Here is a 21047-nt window from a genome sequence, read left to right as displayed (position 1 = left end):
ACCTGGTGCAGAAGAAAAGATGGGCCTACGTGTTTGCGGGGCCGATGCTCCTTCGTGCGGCATGATTCACATGAGAGTCGACATGAATATCAGCAAAGCATTCCCTGCTGCTGCTTTATACATGTCAACATTCTCACTCTAGTCATTTCAGACTGCAGACGGCTCGATTTGATAACATCATTACAAAGCCAATCACAACTTCCATCAACCAACCATTTTCCCGCCATGGCCGCCACAAAAGCCATTCTTGTCACTGGTGCCACTGGAAAGCAAGGCGGTGCCGTTCTCGACCAGCTCGCATCATATCCTTCGAATTCGCAGTTTACGCTTCTGGCAGTCACGCGAGATGTGAACTCTGGCTCAGCCAAGAAGATTGTTGAGCGACATCCCCAGGTCAAGCTGGTGCAAGGCAACCTCGACGATCCCCAAGCGCTGTTCGCATCGGCAAAAGCTGCTCTGAAAGAAGCAGAGCAAGAAGAGAAGATCTGGGGCGTATACTCTGTGCAAGTCTCGCTGGGCAAGAATGTCACGCACGAGAGCGAAGTCATCCAAGGCAACGCACTCATCGACGCCTCCATCGAACACGGCGTCATGCACTTTGTCTACTCGAGCGTGGACCGCGGCGGCAATGAGCGCAGCTTCGAGAACAAGACGCCGATTCCCCATTTCCAGAGCAAGTACGAGATTGAGCAGCACTTGCTTGAGAAGGCGGGCAAGAATGGCGAGAACATGGGCTGGACGATTCTTCGCCCCGTGGCCTTCATGGACAACCTTACGCCTGCATTCCCAACCAAGGTTTTCCTTGCAGCTCTCCGCGATACGCTGCAGGGAAAATCCCTCCAGTGGGTGTCGGTCGAGGACATTGGGCTGTTCGGCGCACGTGCATTCATCAATAACGAAGAGTGGAATGCGCGCGCCGAAGGCCTTGCCGGCAGCGAACTTACCATGGACGAGATGAGCGGCTGCTTCGAGCGTGTCATTGGTACCCCGCTCCCCGCTACATATGGGTTCCTGGGGTCAGCACTCATGTGGGCTGTTGCCGAGGTGAATGTCATGCTTAGCTGGTTTGCGGCCGAGGGCTACGGCGCCGACATTGCCAAGTTGAAGAAGGAAGAGCCCAAGTTGTGCGATTTCGAGACTTGGTTGGCGGAGAGGAGTGGCTGGAAAGACCAGGCTATCAAGCGATAGGAGTATTTGTGTGTTACGGGTTAGCAATGGAGTTTAGATGTATGGCGTCATTGGAGCGTATATGAATCCTCAATTAACATGTCTTGGTCTTGCCACTCTGAATATTTGCTCTCCCTGGCTCGTCTTGTGAACTGATACATTTACATTTGTAATATTCGCATATTACTTCCATTGCTCCAAATGTGCAGTTGTGCTCTGCTTGTGAAAGTAGCGGTCCTGAACCTTCTTACTGATACATATCCCCAAGTCAGAAAAGGAGTTGGGATAGCAACAAATACTTCATTCTCTTCATGCTAACAACCGTACATACTCCGTTGACCATATCACCAAGGCGACCAAGTCAAAGTATACATCTACAAAGACAACAAGTTCCACAGCGCCAAACTCCCAGCAACAACCGGCGTAACCAACCTCAGCCTATTCCAGCTCGCCCACTTTGTCGCAATCGCCTGCGCCTCACACAGCTCCTTCTCACTACTCCTTTCCGCCAGAGCCTCGAGCTTATCATTCAGCGGCTGCATGTTAATCGCCGAATGCAGGATAGTCGTCAGATGCATGACAGCCGCCACACCAAACAGCTTCCAGTCGCTACGCGCAAGCATCCCCTCGCGGTACACGGAGTACCCCGCATAGGCGTATCCAAGGAAGCCCAGCGTGGAAATGGGCCGGAAAAACTGGTTTCCAACTGTCCAGCAGAGAGGCCATTGGCGGCCAAGTAGGCGCGCGCGGTCTTTGTGGTCGGGCGAGCCCGGGGGAGGAAAATTGACGAGGAGAGCGGGCACCGTCATGTATGATTGTGTGATTGCATTTCCTAGTTTTTCATTAGTAAGAATTCCATTCAAAACTGTGGTGAGGCGGTATGTACCGGCGAGGATGAAGGAGAAGGTGATGCAAGTCCCTGCAACGCTCTTTACAATAGTGTTGTCCGACATGATTTCAGCTTTGAATTCTTCCACTTGATTCTCAAGTCGTCGTGTTTGTTAATGTCGTTATCGTCGTGCTATGTTGATCCGAAAAGAGAGGAAAAGAAGAAGAGGAGCCAACGAGCCGCTAATAAATGGACTCCAAAAGCAGTCAGAATTCTTTCCAACGTGACTAGATTTTTCCTCTCCACTAAACCAGTCGCATCAACAAGAAACAATGGAAAAAAGGGCAGGATGCAAGACTGAAAATAAAAGAATTATAAAAAAAAAGTCTCGGCGACATTCAAGTTTCACACACGGCTTAAACAAACAATTAAGTCTTACATCCACATCACGCCCTCTTCCGATTCCGAAAACCTGGCTCATACCCTATCACCCTCCATGAAAAGAAAAAAACATTACAGGGCTACAGCCATGCCCCCACCATGCAATCACACCATCCCAATCCCTCCCAGACACGGAGTATGCGGTGTTGTTGTTCCTGCCGCCCGCGAATGCTGGTTCGGTTCCCCACGTCGGTTGCGCGCCGCCCGCAGACCAGGGGGGGCATGTAGGTACCTAGTCGCCGGCGGATCTGTTGCGGCACAGCGATGCATACGCGTTACATCATGACCATCCAGATGCGAAGGGTCGGATAAATCTACATTTATTGTTCGGCCGCGTAGGAATGCATCCATGCTGTCAACTTGGGGGGATTGATTATGCCCGTGGGTTGAGGCAGTGCACATGTGCATGTGTGTGTGTGTGTGTGTGTGTTTTGTAGCGGCTTGTCATCAACTTCTATTTCGATGGAGGTATCTAGTATATTTTTTTTATCCACTTACTTTCTGTCTTGCTTCACTACAAAGACAACATTCGTTTCAGTAGGTGAGCTTTTGTACATGTGTTTTTTTATTATGTGTTCTATTTCTCCGCCTAGTAAGAGCATTTGGATCGAAGGGCACGTGACATGTCAAGTCGCGTATCATTTTCTTAACTTTCACTCATGCCTTCAAACAATTTCATCCTTGACTCAGCTAGCGTCCTTGTATATGAAAGCAGTGTATCCCGAATAGAGAATTTAGTTTGATTTTCCGAGTGAAGAACAAGAGATTAAAAAAAAACAGCTGATTACAGAGAACTCGCAATACACCAAGCTAATCTTTCGAAATGAATAAAGACAGGTGTAGCGCTACAATACATACTCGTACATTTCTATTCACCTTGATCTATTTCACACCCTAAATAGCCGCATCGCACGTGATAAAACCCTTTCACACATACCCTCAATCTCCATACGACCCACGCCGCAAGCGAAGCTTCATCACGCCAGCAGCCTAGATACTTTCCCGCTCTCCTACCGTCTTCCCCACCTTTCCCGCACCACCTCAGTGCTTAATATTTCTTGAATTTCGATAACATTAAAACATAGCAGCTTTATTGTAGCAATCCTATACTTGTCCTGCGCTTAATCCAACACACCCATCTTGACATGCAAGCCCATGGATCCCTTCTTCTGTTCCGTTATACCCATTCCAAAAATCAGTAATATCTTCTTAATTCCCCAATCTCCTTTCCAAACATCCAATGCATCATCTGTCGTAACTCGGCTACATTAGCCTCCCTATCGCGGTGAGAAATATGCAGTGTAGCTTGTGCACACGATGGCGATAAGCGCGGAAGTATGTACATAAAATGGCGGTGCGGTGCAGTGCGGTGTATTGATGTGAGTGGGCGGGTGGGTGTCGGTGTCGAGAGACGTGGGTATGTAAGTTGTATACAGCTGGGTGAAGTAGCAGTGAAGAAGGAAAAGGTGCTACATAGTGAGCTGGTGCTTTAGATTCGCGCAATATCTGTATCACGGTTCAGTGTGAGAAAAGAATAGGAGAGGGAGGAGGGAAGAGGGAAGGGAATCTGTGATAAGTATGTACATAGCTTTTCTCGAAACCGGGAAAAACAGATACATAGCTAGATAGACAGATATCTTTACATCATGTGAGTATGCGAAGCGAAGCGGTATTGTTCAAAATTCACCTATCAAAACAACTAAGTAAAATTGTTAGATTCGGAAGGAACATAGACAAGAACTGGAGTGAATTTCCTTGAGAGATGATGTAGATCAAGAATACAGAACCAAAAAAACGTATGCATTTTCATAGACGTTGAGGTCTCTGTATGTCTCTAAATTGCACAAGTCCACAAAAAAAACCAAACGTAGCCAATGCATTGATCTTTCATATCGCCATAACCCCCACATACCAAAAAACTCCCTCGATTCCAGCCCTCAAGTCCCATGCAATACTCCGTGTCTCATCGCCCACCCTTTTTTTGTTCGCTAATGGGTCTATCTTGTATGAATGCCATCTATCGCTTGGATAAACACATGTACCCTGTCGGCTATGCTTAGCTCGAGGTGCCGTTAGTATGTCCCTGCCTAACCATCCAGGTAAGCAGATCGACCTTTGTGACTACGGCAACAGCCCTGTGCTCGCCATCTACGTGCTCCGTGACAACGGCCGCACTGTTCCACTCGAAAAACTTGTTGAGGTCGGACAGGCTGGTCTCCTTTGTGATTTCGACAAACTCATTTCTGCCCTTGTTGCCGCCTTTCTGTGTGTTCTTTGCGTTGTCGCCGTCGAGCGATAGGCGACCGAGGTCTTTGACAACCTCGTTCAGCTTCCTGAAATCAAACATGACGTCTTCGACAGGCGACTTGGGGGTAGCACGGCCAGCGGCAATGTACGAGAGCAGGTTGCCGAGTGTTACTAGACCGACCAATCGCGCCTTACCGGACGACGAATATACGCTTACGGGTAGCTGGTCGAAACCCTTTTCGCGCATAGTCTCAATGGCTTCGCTGCAAGGTGAGTCTGCGGCGACAGTAGTCACAGGCTTGAGGCGGAGAGAAGCAATGGTAGCGCCATGGAAGGGGTCGGTTTTCTTGCTGGTCGAAAGACGGCGAAGTTGTGCGCCGCTTGAGTCAGGTGTCTCAGGTGGTGTGGGCGGGAGCAGATCGTTTGCAGCGAGCCAGTCGTCGTCGACAAACTATTACCTGTTAGTAACGGTCTTCCATATCTTGAAAGGACTTACTTTGCTGAGATAGCTGCGAATGCTGTCTGGAAGTATGACAACAACGACGTCATCCTCGGTCAAATCCATGTCGCGAGCCGCCTCAACCATAGCTGCCATGGCGCTTCCGGAAGAACCACCGCAAAGGATACCCTCCTCGGCAATCAACCTGCGCGCGTACTGGAACGAAGAGCGGTCGTCAGTCTTGTACCACTTGTCGACAATCTTCTGTTCCAAAACATCGGGAATAAAGTCGTAGCCAATACCCTCAACCTTGTATCCCTCATTTACGTGCTCCTCGTTCAGACTTGCAGGCAGCGCCAGGATACTGCCATGAGGATCCGCCGCAATAATCTTGACATCCTGCTTGTGTTTTCTCAAGCCCCTCGCAAGACCAGTGATTGTGCCTCCTGTTCCCGCACCAGCAACAAGCATGGTAACCTTGCCCTCGGTCTGGGCCCAAACCTCCTCAGCCGTGCCGCATTCGTGGGCAAGCGGATTGTCGACGTTTGAGTACTGGTCAAGGATATGCGCATTTGGAATTTCCTTGACTAGTCTCCGCGCAACACCAATGTGGCTCTCGGGACTATCCCACGCCGCACTTGTCGGTGTGCGAATAATCTCTGCACCTAGCGCCTTGAGCACCGCCACCTTTTCCGGGCTCATCTTCTCGGGAAGTGTAATGATGGTCTTGTATCCCTTGACAGCGCCCACCAGCGCAAGCCCGATACCCGTGTTACCAGATGTCGGCTCAATGAGCGTGTCACCGGGCTTTATGCGGCCAGACTTTTCAGCAGCTTCAATCATGCGCAGAGCGATGCGGTCCTTGACACTGCCACCGGCATTAAAAGCCTCGACCTTTGCGTAAACGGTGGCACGGATGCCGAGCGACTGTGGGATCTTGTTCAAGCGGACAAGCGGTGTGTTGCCAATCTGCTCCGTTATGCTATTCATGACGACTGGCGGGATGGCGGGGCGCGTTTTGGTAGACATGGTCGCGGTTGTCGTAGATACACGAGGCGATGTGTGCGTTTATATCTCAGTGCGTGGAGTGATATTCTGTGAAGGGAGAAAAGTTTTGCGTGGAGTGAAAAAGACGAGTACCCACAGGTCTGAAGGCGACGGTGGTACGTTGTGAACTGATTCGCGCCACGGCAAATCCAGTTGTCCCGCTTCTACCCGCCGCTAACTGGTCCCGCCACAGCTAAGCCACCGCTAATTCAGCCTTATAGCACTAACCCCAAAACATAAGTGCATTGGTGCAATCGATAGTCCAGACAGCTGATATGCTAGGATGTCACTGAGGTCTTCGATTCGGGTACTCAAAGCTCTTGCACTCACACTTGTCCCATTTGATCCAGACCCACATTAAACTGCATGGCGGCCGCCAATTGCTCGGCATGCAGTATGTGACTTGCTTACTATTGTATGTGACGTTGGTCTGACTTATACATGAACCGCGGGACCGGGTCGACAGCCGATTTCAAAAGCGACGTGGAGGGCCGAGGGCATGGCTTCGGAAGGATGGATGATGGCTTCGGGCCGGGCGTGCATCTGTATGGAAGCCACCTCAGGAGCTCGCGTGGGGTTGGCTTTCAAGGGCATGCAAGGCTGAAAAATATGTGTCATTTTATTTGGTTCAAATTATATATAACATGGTGCTATCTAGATCGAGATCTACAGAAGACTGTCAGACCACGTCAAAAGCGCACGACTTCATCTCTAGAAAAAGAAGATTCTATGATTCTTCTGTCTGATAAATACCGGCATACCAGTCTTCTACATTGAAACAAGGGGCCTCGAAATACTCACTATGTTTCAACGCAGGAAATTCTTATCCATAATAGCCAAGTCTATACCACTGACACGGAAGCAAGCAGAGACCAGCCGCCATAACAGATTTTAGATGACTGTAAATTTTGGGTATCAAGAGAGGTACAATTACATGCATGCAACGCCCCCCTTAGGCATCACCCACCTGCCTCGAACATGAAAAAGACAGAAGATGCTTTTCCAAACACGCACACTCAAAGCTGCTCAGCGATCCACTCCCACCACTTATCCACACCGGGACCCTCTTTACCACCAATGACATTTCCACCAATGACATCGATGCTAGTCCCGCTTTCTCTCATTTGCTCAAAAGTAAAAGCGCCCTCTCCGCCCTCTCCAAGCCATTCCTTTTCCTCGTCCACCTCGTCTTCGCCTCCACTCAGCGCAGCCCCGGCGTCCCTTAGTGCCCTGGCCCTGTTGTTCCTGATTGTGGTTATGGTCTTCTCGAGAGAGTTCTTGACCAGGTGTGCAGGGAGAGCCGTAAAAAGATCCATCTTGTTTGCAGCCACAAGAACAGGGATTTCCTTGGGCCCCTTGCTCGTGGTTGCTTTGGTGTAGCGCTTTTGCAGTGAAAGAAGCACGTCGTGGAGGTACTCGGCTGCTTCGTTCAGACCGGCCTCGTCGCCCAGCTGAGCGGCGTCGACGAGGAAGATGATGGCACGGATGTTCTTGGGGTCGGCGAGTTGCTCGTTGGCATGGTGGCGGAGCTTGCCATGGCCAGGCGTGTCGAGGAGGACAAAGTTACGCGAGCGCTCGAAAGCTGGGTCACCGGGCGAGCGGTAGTGCGAGGACGCGGACACATGTGGACTGGGCAGAAGGGCAGAGACGGTAAGAGGCGTGGTCGACGTGTGTGTCTGGGTAGAGGCGTTCCTCTCGGCCTGTGTGCCTGTTAGCCACGAGTGCCATATGGTGTCGCTGACTGGGACAAGGGGGCGGCTGTACCAAGGTCGCAAAAGCCGTCTTTCCACTTCCGCTCGGGCCGACCAGTAACACGGTGGGCACCTGGGCGGCAGCGGCAGCCTTCTTGTAGAGAAAGGCATGCAGCAGGATGGGCAGGGCGAGGGCGACGACGATGGTGATGACGATGGTGGTGAGGTTGGGCGAGAAGGCTGCCGTGAGCCAGCTGTCCTGATCGTACCAAGCCATTGTGGTCGGCGGGCGAAGAGCTGCTCAAGGGCTGCTCGAGGGCTGCTCCGGTGGGCGAGGCGATGGGCGCAGTGCAGGGGGGACGCGAGCTGCGAGGGAACGCGAGTGCGAGCAAAGTTAGGCGCTTCTTAGCGATGACGTGACACTGTGGCAGGCAGTGCCAGTGCCAGCGCCGTTGCCGTCAAGGTTTTGGCCGCCGCCGATCCCTGAGCGGCGCCAGCACCGCGGGGAAGGCGGAAAGATCCCACGCTAGAGACGGATCGCACGAGCCTACAAGAACCTCACTCGCACTCGTCGACCGCGCCCCTCGACCACCGGCTGACTCGCGGAACACGCATACATGCAAACCAGCAAAAGTGCGCCAGGTGGAAAACAACCGGGGCCGCCTGCATTCAACAACTACTGAGCACGAGCTTTTCGGGCACTAGATAATCATACAAGAGACAAGGGACTGCCACCATCATCATCACCCTTTGCGTGCATCGCCAATCTCGCCTTCTGCCCATCCGCCGTGGCCCGTTACTCATACAATCATAATCTGCCCTCGCTGCTGAGTATATCGCGGCCACATATCCAGCGCCGTGTGGCGAAACCCCATGTCCATTTGTCCATTTCCCCAACACCAATCGCCTAGCTCTTTATGCCTGAGGATGCCCATGATAGAGAGAAACAAAACACGTGCAGACACAAACCGAACTGCGTACAAAGGAAAGAGAGAGATAATTGACTTCGCGCTTCGTGCCAACCATACGCATCATGGCGGTGTACGTCGCTGCATCATGCAAGATTAATTATGACTTGTACCGAAAGAAGGAAAGGGGGGGGGCGAATGTGCAGAGCTGTCCCGATGAGGGGCCTCGGTGGGTCAAGGTCGCCGCCCGTCTGTCGGACCCAGTTGTTGTGCGTGGACGCTCGCCCAGCCACTATCAAAATGAAGGTCCCCACAACGCCAGTACGTCAAGAGGCACACCTGGCGCAGGCCTAGGTGGTGGTGGCCATCATGGGATGGGTTCCAATAGCCGCGCTTCGTACTCCAGCTACGGCAGCGGCATGTCAGGCAGCAGTGCGACTGTCATGGGTGGGGGCATGTACCGTGGTAACGCATACTCGCTGGATCCAAGCCCGGTTGGCAGCCACTCGGTCAGCTCTGCAAGCTCCCTGAGCGGAGGCCCAATCCAAGGTATCCTAAGTGATCAACACATGGTCGAAGACGAAGAATCCAAGATGATGGACGCTTCATCGGAGTATGCATATTACCCCGCTCCCATCTACGAGAGTAGCATACCTTCGAGGGTGGAAAATGCCCTCCCACTGCCCGATCGTAGGGTCAAGGAAGAGTATCCCATTCCTGGCTGGCAAGGTGGAGTGTGCGGCCGGTTTCACGGCGTCGAAAGCAGCCGCGGACTCTACCCAGATGTCCACGCTAGCACATACTGAGGGGCGCCTGAGGACACCATGTCTTCGCATGTCGCAATCATGCTATCAGCAGGCTGGCATGATTTGGATGTCGTCATGATGGAGATGCAATACTTTTTTTCGATTCGGTGGCAGCTTTGTTATTGTTGCTTTATGCCGACGGATGGCTTGCCAACACAGGCACGATGGAGATGGCCGCAGCTGGACTTACATGGTCGAGCGAACGACGCACGGTCCGACATGATGCATACCGGTACAGGCCAACAACGCAAGGGCAGTGCGGGATGATATATTACACACAGCGCACAACAAAGGCAGTACTGCACATGCACAGTAGGTCGGCCACGGTGAAACGCTTAGCGTATTACTGCAGGTGGAGAGGCCATGGCCCACACTCGTCTTTGTGGTACTGTCAGCGGTCATGCGCCATGGCCGCGGCAGCAATGGTCTATGGTATGCTGCGTATCGTCTGCTCGTTTTTCCTTGTCATGACGCTTTCTTTCTTTCTTTCTTCCTTACAGCTCGACAATCAGATGGTAATATTGTTGCTGTGCCCTGCGTTTCCCATTGTTGGCTGTTGCTGACTTGAACTGGATGCGTTCAAATGAGTGCTGGTAGTTGCCGTTGGCGTGGCTCGCTGGAGAGTATTGGTGCGACGAGTCGTTTTCGTTTTGCAACGGCAATTGAGGGCCTGCCATGGCCGACGGCTGCGGGAAACTGTGTAGCCCATATCCGCCATGCTTGTGACCCTTTCCGGGTGGTGTTGGTGCCAGCAATTCCTTTTTCATGGGCAGTTGAGGGCCCTTGTCACGCTTTGGAGTGTGTTGTATCAGCTCAATTGTCTTTCCAGATGCTCCGTCCACGGCAGCAGCAAGAGATACTGCCATGGACTGTATCTTCTCAGGTTGTTTCCCATTGTTTTGGTCCAGGTAAAGACACAAGTTGGGCCTCCAAGGTGAGAGGCGATATGATACATTTACCGAAAAGTAGTTGCGGCGATAGCACGTCCAGACGTTATCAGATGAGTAGAAAAATCCCTTCTCGATTTTGGCGTCAATACTGGGGGCTACTGGTGAGCCTTCACAGGTAATGGTGGCATATGTTTGTTGTGCGTTGAAGGGCGGTGACTCAGGTGAACCTGAAGGCGGCCCGTAGGCGGCTGTGTGATAGCCATTGCTGCTGTAATGATTTAAGGGCATAGTTGTCGAAAGCATGCTCCGGGGGGTGTCGGGGTGCGAGTTGTAATGGGGTAAATCGGGGCGAGTGGACAGGTTGTGTGAATATCTATGCGGTATGGTGGATGTCCCTGTCGTGTAGTTGTCCCTAGGCAATGGGCCCATGGACGGTGACACTGAATGGCCTAGGCCTGTTGATCTCGCTGTAGTAGGTAACATGGTCGCCGACGATGCATCATTCCTAGCATAATGCTGTCAGCTGTCATGCATACCGGTCGGGTTCTGCACGCACAAGTGCACGATGTGGGATACTTACAGTCGTCGACTTGGGGCCATGCCGTCAAACGGGCAAGCAGGGTTGAATGATATCTGGTACTGGGGGAAGCCCGCTCCTACAGTCGTATGGAGTGGCGAGTACGACGAGAATGCAAGCGCTGAAGAGGCGTTTGAGCTCGGCGAAGTAGATATGGAGGCCGATCCTGAATCCGAAAGAGTTGCACTTCCCTGATAGCTAGAGGCCCAAGTCAGTCGAAAGCGCAAAACAGACTGTTTGGCGAGATTGATGCCAACGAGAACGATGTGTAACCAGAGGGTAGGGTGGCACGGTATAAGTCGTCGACCAGGCCAGAGGCTGTACAGCATTGCCGCTAGGCTTGTCGTGTGATCAATGTGACAGACCAGCCTGTTGGGAAGACCGAGTACGCCATGCATCTGATACGTGTGCGACAGGCGAGTATAATGAAGGGCATTGACGACGTGTTTGTTTCGGCGTAAGGGGAGGCTAGGCTTGGGCTGCACCAGGAGAGAGAGAGGCGTCGAGGGACGCAGGCTGGGGGCCACAGGGCTAGGCAGCACCACGGAGCCTACCATGCCAGACGGGAAGAAAAGGACCAATGAGAGCATCTACTTACCCACTATCGGGACGATGTGTACCGTAGCGGCCTGCAATCGAGGCCTGGTGAAGATCGGTCCCCGAGTGTGCTAAGCTGCCGTCGCGCCTGAGCTGATCGGGTACGCTTACGAAGGAGCTATGAGTTGCATGCGCGCCGATATGGTCGATGCATTCTGGCTCCGACGAGAAGGGGATTTCCGATGTCAAGGACAGCGGTGGTTGCAGCACTGCTTATCCCGCACGTCAGCCAATCGATAGGAGCCAAACAGTGTGCTGTTGAACAAGACGTGTGACAACAACGGACAACGTGCACAGGTGCGCGATGGAGTGTAGAGGGAGGCACGTGTAGGACGTGGTCGCACACGCGGCACTGCGATCGGGTGGTGGAGCAAACGTGCAAAGCGCACTATTGGGACGAGAAAAAGAGCACGTCTGCAGTTTGCTGTCGTGGGCAAAGGAGTGGGGAGAAGAGTCGGTGCACTGGTCGCGTCGTGGTGTAATATAAGAGAGGGTGCGGGAAGGTTGGGTCTGAAAAGTATGCGGAGAAGGGCGCCAGGTTATGGCTGGAGTGTGCAGCGCTTAGAGCGAATGGTCAAAGGGGGGGAATAGGCTGAACGTGGGGGTGTGATTGCTCTTGGATTGAATGTGCAGAAAGAATATGACTTGTAGGTGCATCCGGAGCCGACTTACCTGGATTCATCATGTTTGTAGTAAGAAGTACGGTGCACTGCCGCTTTGCTGTGGTCCAATGCAGCGGCCGTGGGAAGGCTACGACCCTTGCGAGCGACAGAATTCAAGGCCACCCTCTTTGCTCTGCAATTCTGCAGACAAATCCCGACAGTCCGGGTCGAGCTTAATGGCGCCGGTAGTGGCGAAAGGATTCACTGCTGCTGACAGATGTCCGGTGCGGGCGAACTGCTTTGCACCGCAAGTCGCTCGCAATGCGAAGGGGCCAAACGAGTCAGTCGTCGACGGGGCGGTGGTGAAGGTGGGTTTTGGCGCGCCGGGGGGCGACTGCGAGAGGGTTGCTGGAATGGGATGGTGGTGAAGACGATGGAGCCCGTTCGAGGCCGCTGTTGGCTCGCTTCAGGCAAAGTCTGTGGTTTAGCCGGTACAAGGGCGGGATCCTCAATTAGCTGCCGCTGCGCTTTGCTGGGCTGTGCGTGTAATGCTGGAGCTCGGCCTGGCGAGAGTGTAGCAATGAGGAGCGGCGGCTGCAATGCGTCGTCTGCCTGCCTGTCTGCCTGCTTGCCGATGGTGCAGCGCCTATATCGCTTGCGATGCTGGGCTTTGTTAATGCGCTTACACGGGCAGCCACGGGGGCGGGGGAGAGGACGGACGGACTTGGTGAGTGAGTGAGCGAGTGCGTGAGTGGCTGGCTGGCTGGCTGGCTGGCAGTGCTGTCGAGTGCTGGGAAAGGCGCTCAGCAGCAGTGTAAGTAATGTGCTGCTGTTCACCCACGGCGGCTGCGCGACGGCTTAAACCCTGGGATGCAAATGGCAGCGAGTGAAAGGCCCGCTGGCGCGCTGTGCTTGTTCCCGCCCTTTGCTTGTTCCCGCGCCCGCCAGAGATCTGGGATCTCGAATCCAGAGCACAGACAGGTACGGACAGTCGCCCCACTGTTTGACGTCTGTCGCCTCTGCCCACGACGTAGGCGGTGAGAGGCACGCTGCGACCTGTCAGTCTGGTAATGGTGAGGTAAGGCAGGGCTCGTGTCGCCTCCCGCCCAGCACCTACAGAGACGATGGATGCTGCGGTTCGGCAAAAGAACCGCTGTGGCGTCGGCCGCTATTCAGTCGTGGATGCCTCGCCGGAGACGCTGGCTGCTTGCTTGCTTGGATTCGCGATGACCGGTGTCGTGTCGACACGCTCTGGTTAAATAAGAGCAGCAGCCTGGTCAAGCCAAAGCCTATCTGAGCCTGCCTCTGTATGCGTGGCCTTGGTACGGTCAAGGGACCGAAGCATATATGCTCCGTGCTCTCTACTCAAGTTTGGCCTCTCTTTCTCAGACGGTTGCACAAGCTCACCGGCATGCGAGCCCGTGATCTGTGAGGCTGGTAGCGTACCGGCTCCCGGTCTCAAGATAATGATGGAGCAAATTGCTGGAAACAGTGGGTCCAGGGAATTGACTGATGACGGGCACTGAACGATGTGGGTTTGTCAAGGATACGGAGGGCTGCCGAATGAGAGCGGGCAGTACAAGTATTGCTGCCAGCCAGCCAGCCAGCCAGCGCTATAGCTCCATATGGGGTAGAGGGCAAGACTAGGCGCATAGCCGGACTCGTTGGCTCAAAGGAGCAGTGCCTGCCAAGTGAGTATAGCCTCGAGCCATGCTGCGCGGTACCGACGCCCCATCATGATTCAGCCCCAAAGCAAACCATTGGCATCCCTCAGGCCATGGCCGTTTTCTAGCACCACCGTAACATGCCCAAGCTGCAGCAACGAGCCTTTCCCAAAGCAGTGGCCCAATTTCTCCGACGTCAGGGAAGGGCCCATTTGCCCTCATGCCCAGAAGCACACTCCTCGAATAAGTCTCTGGTCCACGCTGGGCTTAGCAGGCCTTGCACACGACGACAGGCTTTGCTCTCTGGCCCACCCTCTCGCGGCACATCCATTGGCCCGCCCGGCAGAGCCATCACAATCCCGTGCAGCGATGCAGGAACATTGACCACGACAGCATTCTCCGATCGGGGGCCCGACTCGACACGACAGGTCAATGACCGTACTGCTGGGTTGTCCATGTTTCATCTCCATCAGCCGCCCAGAATAACCCGTCGAGCGGACAGATGACCATAGTTTGCTCTTGCCACAGCTATGCTGCATTGGATCATCCGTTACGGGCGGTGTCCAGTCAGCGGCATATGGTGGAGGGTCCAAGTCCAGACGTAGCTAAAAGCGCCACGGGCCGACAGCCGCCGGCAAACGACAGCTCATCCCGCGGGTCGAGGGCGAAGGAAGGATACCAGAGAAAAAGAGCCGTCTGTCGACCTGTCACGGAAAGGGAGCGCAACGACACTACTTAGCCTCGCCGCGGCCATTGGAAATAACTGGCGGCCACAAGCAAAAAAAAGAGAAAAAAAAGAAGAAAAGAAAGAAAAGAAAAAAAGACCATGCACATAGACGTAGCAACGCCCTGGCCGGCGAGAGATGCGCAGGTGTTGCATTACCTGGACGTTTGGGTTAGAGCACTCACAGCGCCATGATTCAGGCCTCCATGCCCTCAAGCACACGCCGACCCGACAGAGTGGTTGACTGCGCAATGTTCCGAAAGAGGGCAGAGCCAGTCATCGGCCACAGCCTATGCAGCTGGTCACATAGTGTCAGCGGCTGCTTGTCGGGCTACCAGATGGACGCGGCGAACGGCATATTGAGGCTGGGATGGCAGAAGGGGGGGGGAGGGAGGGGGCGAAGATGGCCGATGGCGTGAAGCGATGGGGCGGCGTCGGTCTCCGCGGGGGTCATGGCATGCGCTTTGGAGAGAAGAGTGGAGGATTCAAGGCCCAGGGTGGATGGAGGGATGGGCGGCAGCGGAGCAGGCAAGTGGGAAGGACCGCCCAGTGACGTGCACCTTCCCGCGCCTGTTCCCCCCCATTCGTACCCGCTCTTGCCGCTTTGGGCACTAGTGCGTCTTGGCGGCCGCTCCCGTCGTACAGGCCAGCGCGCGCCCACAACCCTCCCCCATCCTCACCATCATGGCGAGAGAGCCCCAAACGCCCCCCCCCCCCCCAACCCAGTCTTTTGCTGGCCTATGTGCGATGACATGTCACTCGTCATGCCCCCGTCGCCTTCATGTGGTTCGCACGTTGTGGCCAGAGACCAAGCGACTGGGCTGACGCGCCGTCAGAGGGCCACTTCTTCGCGCATTGCATTCCAGGCCGCCTGGTGAATAGCCTATGTCGGCGCTGATCCAATCGCCAGCTCGCCATCAGCCTCTTGGGCGAGCGACGCAGGCCGCCAGGCTCGCCGCAGCAGCCAGCATGAGCCTGACCCGCACGCTCATCTTCACTTTCCATTCACGGGTCATCATCTGACACACTCTCCGAGAGCAGATGCAGAAGCAGGGCTGTCGCTTATTTTCCGAGCACCTCACCGCACTTTGTGTCCACTCTCTGGCGACTTCGGCACTTGCCATGGCGCCTTACTGCAGCCTGACACGACAGCCGTTGCAGTGTAGATGGAGATGGTGGCTGAGCAGGCGCAGGAGATTGCCGCTTCAAGAATCGTGACGGTGCACCTTGAGGTCACCAAGCACTCGACTACCCTGCAGAGCGTCTACTGTCGAGGCACAATGACATGCAGCCTCCCGCTCCTCCCGTGACGTGCACTGGGCGGCGTCAAAGCAGTGGTCATGGTCGATTGATTCATGGCGACCTGCAGCCGCCTCAAATGCATCATCGGGAAAAACCAGAAACCATCATCGACCCTTCTCGATTGTCTCAGCCGACTCGAAAAGGGTTGGGCGCTGCATGATTGCCACGCTGGCGCAGCAGCAGTCTGTTGACAATTTGCATATGCCTCGTTACACCAGACCTGCTATTCCGGGTCTCATGGTCAAATGACCTTCAAAGAATTCAAGCATGGTTCGACGCTTGCTCGAGCGGAGAGATACGGCTGTCCAAAGCGGTACGGGCCATGGGCCATGCAAGCAATACCCGCAAACAACAATCGAGTCAGGTTTGCTTGCCAATGGAAATTCAAGTGGTATAGGGGTAGCTCATTGGTAGACCTATCCATCACAGTCCAGGGTTCTGGCCATCGCATCTGCTCGTGCAAATCAGCCATTGAAGAGAAAAAAACTTGCCACGGCTGACGGCAGTGTTGATGCCGGCGTTATCTCAACAGCCCTTACCCAGTATCCGGCCTGACAATGAACATCACAGCTCAGCTGCCAGTTCACGCGCATCTCACTCATCTCCCCTCTGCGCCGGAATGCAATACCCTCCATTGCGCGCGAGCGAACGCATTCAAGACCCGTCAGAGCTTATCAAGCTGTCTGTGCCTTTTCCTTTGGTCAGCCCATTTAACGTAGAAAACACGAGACTATAGTTGGCTTGGATCATAGGACGGCGGCTAGCCTAAGTGCGCGAACGGCTCATCTTCTACGGACAGAAGACTCGCACAACGGATCCAGTGGAACTGTTGAACCGGCACAACTTACGCCAACGGCTACCCGAGTGGCCAAGAGACAATCAACTCTACGTTGATTCGATGTCCAGCTAAGGAACGCTCTTGTGCTCTTTGTTTGCAATGTCCATTGGTGTCTAGCGAAGCAACGATCTGCACAGCCAGCATACAAAGGAATCCATGTCTTCAGCACCCTCAAAGACTATAGGGTCTTGTTTAGCGGTTCGGCATGTCAGTACCACCGAATACTCGCCGTCACTACCTGGCTCCATCATGATGTGAAATTTGGGTTTGGCTGGCATTGATGCGGCTCGGTAGCGAGAAGTTGGCGTCGTACGGAGCGGCCGATCGCGTCCGTTGAAATCCCCATACCAATAACAACACCGACTACATCGTCCATCGGGGTTCCCGAATATACCACACAGTCACTCTGATTTCTCCTTGATGGGACGTGCACATCTAAGATACATGGGTTTCCATGGGAACACATAGATGGTGCGCAATGGCCCCTCCGATCCAGTGTCCAACTCTCTGGCCCGAGCAGAAATCGGCCAAGCCTTTGCAACAAAGGATTTTCTGTCTGGTCCGGGGTTACCCAGTGAGTGAAGCATGCCAGAAGGCTGACTTTGATATCCAAGGGGTGGGTTATGCTCACAGCTTTGAGCGCCCACTTCGGTCACTGCCCGAAATCTACGCGAACGGCAAATCAACTCGACATTCACTGCTCCAATGGGGCAAGTCAAGAACGATTGGTCTGTGCAGATGTCGTGGAAGCAAATGATACGGCTATGGACGGAACAGCTTTTCCCTTTCCACATCGGGCTATCACCGGTCAACGGCGTTTGTTATGCAATATGACTAGCCGCACAAATCACATTACTCTGTGGTCCATGGCTAAGCCTAAAAGGATGCCTTGTAGGAAGAACACAGCACGAGAATCGTCACAGGATACGCCTGTTGCCCACAGAAGTGTGAGAACACTATAACCCATAATCCGGGGACGGACAATCAGCAACGCCACAGTTCCGCGACATGTGGATGCTGTATTGATTTCACAGCACCGACCCCGCCCTGGATGGGCATGGCATTTGCACAGACTGGCTTCCAGGCTGGAAAAGGGCCATACAACCTGGATGTTGCCAACTTGAACATGGCCAATGCTCCCATCACCTTATTTCGCTCGAACCCTTTGTTAACCAGTCGTTGCTTTTGGGATGCTGGACCCAAAGCCAAGTGAATATCTGCCCCTGGGAGCTGCAGATTATTCGTAACTTGTGTCAGCTGAACACAACAGCTGGCACTAGACATGCCATTTAAGTGAGTTGTCGTAATCCTCTCCTCAGGGCTAGCTAAGGCATCGGCTGCAGCGCTGAGACAAACAATGACAACGCACTCAACATTGGCATTTCTCGGGCGCTGTCTCAGGCATGTTTTTGGAATCACGAGCGAAGCCGGTCACGCCTCACGATCCGTCTTGTTGTCAGGCCCGATGCGAATGACTCCAGAGACACGGCCTTTGTCTATGACAGTTTCGCTCAGCTGATTAGTGTTCAAGAATACCGACTGGACGGGACCTTGGGCAACTCCAGCAAAAAAAATAAAATAAAATAAAACTCTGTTTCTCAGCCCAACCCTTCCGGTGTTATCGCTGACACCCGCCACTCGGAGAGCCGGGGCCTGTTGACATGACGGACATTTCAGCATCCGCAGGATCTCGTCATACTTGTTCCCGTGTCCGATCAAATGAGACTTTCCAAGACAAACGCCCAGAAACTAAAGTCGGGCATCGTGGCCCTCCGGCCTTGTACGGGACCGAGTCTCGGTTCCTTGATTGTGGTGGCAACTGCTGCCAGCACCTATGAGGGCATGCAGGGCACGGTATATTCGCAGGACCACAGCTCCGGGATTCCCTTTGGCTATGGACGGCCCAAAGACGCACGGTCATGGTGTGATCGACTCATTGTTCTGCTTTTCATTCGAGAGCAGCACGCAGGGTGGGCGTTTCTTGGAACTAAATGTTGAGGCCACCTGCTGGCGCTGATCTCATCTGCCACACTTGTCAACGTAGGTGGCAGGGCCCGGAATGCTCTGCAAAACATGGTCACGACCAACCAGCCCCCGCTGATCTGGCTGAGCAAGTCACATTCTATTGATGAATGCTGCTGCATGTATAGCGTCTTTTGAGTAACTGACGCACCAACGGCTGCCGCAGTCGTGCTCTTCTCCATAAAGTGAGGGAGGCTTGGGGGGGGGGGGGGAGCCAGGGGGCCAGGGGTGGGAGCCTCAATTTCGGGGTCTTCGTGTTGCCCCTGCAATCTGGGGGAACGAGAAGGATTTCGATGTTCTTCACTTTTTTTTTCCTTCTTCTTTCTCTCTCCTGCATCGGTGGTCACGAGACCAGCCCCTTTGTATGCCTGTAAGCTTCACCATACTGTCTGGCTTATCTCGAGCAAATCCGAACAAAACACGCTTCTCGCCATGATACTTCTTGAGGCTCCTTTCCGCACCAGCGAGCGTTCCAAGTAGTGTCGTGGAGCTTGCTACCGTGCTATGTTGAACATACGCTACCGTACGGGGCTCTCCCGCCGCTCCCTCCCGCTCCCCCCTCCTTTTTCTCTCAGTGAGCGCTTTGCTTAGCCCTCTAGCGTAGTAACACATTCTTTCCCATCCCGCGATGTGTGTATGCTGCAACCCAACGTGTGCACGCGAAAAGCGTGGGCATAATTATGGGAAATATTGAGGTCACTGTTCACAGGCAAGATGAGATGAGATGAGATGGGTGTTTTTTTGGGGGGAAGGGGGCTTTACAGAGTGTTGGGCTTGGGTAGATAGTGGATGGAAATGAGGTGTGGAATATGAAGCATCGTGATCTTACCAGGAGGAGGGATTTTGAGAACTCGGCTTGGTGTAGGGAAGTTTGTCGTCTTGGAAGGAAGGTGCATAAATCTGTTGAATCCAAATAAAGGAATTATTATTTTTTCCCCACATCCCTTTGCTCATTCTTATTATTGTTCCTTGATAAATTTTTTTTCTTGCTCTTCTCTTACTTACTTACACGCCTTGACTCACTGTACTACTACTGCCTGCAGCACCGGAATGAAGTCTTTTTCTCCACAACCAATATGCGAAACTTCGATTCCGTCTTGTCTAACTGTCTATCCCCCCCCTTTTTTTTCTCCAAGTACCCAGGGACCCACTGGTTTCATCTATCCATTTATTTTTCCCAACCGTGAGAAGAAAAAACCCAAGAGCATACATGCTAAGCAGGATAGACGTGAGCAAAGCATCAAGTAGTCTGATAAACTCTCACAGCAATCTATCCATGCAAACCAAGCTCCAACATATCCCATAACCAAAAAAAATCCCACAAGGTCTACAATGACAAGATATCACGTGACAAAATGGAATATCCATTTAATTGCAGACCCCCGCGTCCAACCACAGCAGCTTAGCATGAAACCACGTGATCTTGCTAGAAACTCCATAGTATGGGAAGTATATTTAATCGCTAGTAAGCCGTACTAGTGGTGCGTCTCGCAGAATAAAGTACAGATACATACTAGTAATATCCAAGACTACTATGTATACTGTACTGTTCTACCCTGGATATTCTCACACTTGACCCATGTGTACAGAAAACACTAACTGGCTACCTACGCACGAAAAAAAAAGGTGGATAAGAGATACTGCGATAAGCACTGTATCATGCTATTCCCTCTTCATCTCTACACGCATTGCAAGGAGATAAACAGCAGGAAAAAAAAACAACAGAACATGTAGATTCCACTACTTGCACCCCCTTTCTTTCTTTGTCTCTCTGGAAAACACGAGGATAGCATGATTATTGCACATGTGCACTATGTACTATCTCCATTTTTGTTTACCTCTTCTCTCTTTCCCCCCCCCCTTTTTTTGTTGGTTTTTCTTTCCCATACTTTTTCTTTCAGCATGATAAATGTTTAAATCACAAATCCACTTCACTATGTACATATGTAGCACAGACAAAACTCCGTGCTACTAAAGATACAAATACCCAGCCTTGACTTATGCATGGCAAGAAATCAAATACAACAGATACTCAAGTTTGTGACAATAGCTAGAGAAATTTCTACTTGGTCTGGCATCCAGCTTTATTCTCTATTTACTGGTTAATTGGATGCAGATAAAATAACAGTTTACCAAGTATAACCCCTTACCTCTCGATTTCTTTCCCGTCTTTCTCGCTCTATGTATCATTCATACTTCAAAAGACACAACCTTGAGCAAATAAACAAGAGAAGAAAGAAGAAGAAAAAGAAGAAG

At 52.8% G+C, this 21047-nt stretch overlaps 6 protein-coding genes across 6 annotated transcripts; 2 read left to right on the top strand and 4 right to left on the bottom strand.

The window, feature by feature from the left end:
• Positions 1-225: 225 nt before the first annotated feature.
• On the top strand, positions 226-1188 carry SETTUDRAFT_93056 (uncharacterized protein; the record flags this gene model as incomplete). The annotated part of the gene is made up of 1 exon (XM_008030224.1): positions 226-1188. The coding sequence occupies one exon, from the start codon at positions 226-228 to the stop codon at positions 1186-1188; it is 963 nt and encodes a 320-aa protein (XP_008028415.1).
• A 271-nt stretch (positions 1189-1459) lies between these two features.
• SETTUDRAFT_164315 (uncharacterized protein) lies at positions 1460-2339 on the bottom strand. The gene is made up of 2 exons (XM_008030223.1): positions 2054-2339; positions 1460-1999 (listed from the first exon to the last, which is right to left on the bottom strand). Exons 1-2 carry the CDS (start codon positions 2118-2120, stop codon positions 1542-1544), a joined length of 525 nt encoding a protein of 174 aa, XP_008028414.1. The 5' UTR covers positions 2121-2339; the 3' UTR covers positions 1460-1541.
• Positions 2340-4284: 1945 nt separating this feature from the next.
• On the bottom strand, positions 4285-6143 carry SETTUDRAFT_164314 (uncharacterized protein). The gene is made up of 2 exons (XM_008030222.1): positions 5181-6143; positions 4285-5135 (listed from the first exon to the last, which is right to left on the bottom strand). Exons 1-2 carry the CDS (start codon positions 6111-6113, stop codon positions 4494-4496), a joined length of 1575 nt encoding a protein of 524 aa, XP_008028413.1. The 5' UTR covers positions 6114-6143; the 3' UTR covers positions 4285-4493.
• Positions 6144-7064: 921 nt separating this feature from the next.
• On the bottom strand, positions 7065-8213 carry SETTUDRAFT_164313 (uncharacterized protein). The gene is made up of 2 exons (XM_008030221.1): positions 7935-8213; positions 7065-7870 (listed from the first exon to the last, which is right to left on the bottom strand). Exons 1-2 carry the CDS (start codon positions 8136-8138, stop codon positions 7187-7189), a joined length of 888 nt encoding a protein of 295 aa, XP_008028412.1. The 5' UTR covers positions 8139-8213; the 3' UTR covers positions 7065-7186.
• Positions 8214-8894: 681 nt separating this feature from the next.
• SETTUDRAFT_32986 (uncharacterized protein) lies at positions 8895-9575 on the top strand (the record flags this gene model as incomplete). The annotated part of the gene is made up of 1 exon (XM_008029903.1): positions 8895-9575. One exon carries the CDS (start codon positions 8895-8897, stop codon positions 9573-9575), a length of 681 nt encoding a protein of 226 aa, XP_008028094.1.
• A 494-nt stretch (positions 9576-10069) lies between these two features.
• SETTUDRAFT_42723 (uncharacterized protein) lies at positions 10070-12324 on the bottom strand (the record flags this gene model as incomplete). Its single annotated transcript, XM_008029956.1, has 4 exons — positions 10070-10970; positions 11046-11240; positions 11641-11848; positions 12312-12324. 4 exons carry the CDS (start codon positions 12322-12324, stop codon positions 10070-10072), a joined length of 1317 nt encoding a protein of 438 aa, XP_008028147.1.
• Positions 12325-21047: the final 8723 nt, after the last annotated feature.

Source organism: Exserohilum turcica (assembly GCF_000359705.1).
Source record: "Exserohilum turcica Et28A unplaced genomic scaffold SETTUscaffold_4, whole genome shotgun sequence".
In the NCBI taxonomy this organism is placed as follows: domain Eukaryota; kingdom Fungi; phylum Ascomycota; class Dothideomycetes; order Pleosporales; family Pleosporaceae; genus Exserohilum; species Exserohilum turcicum.
The sequence above is the reverse complement of the archived record's forward strand: the minus strand, read 5'-3'. Positions and strand labels throughout refer to the sequence as shown.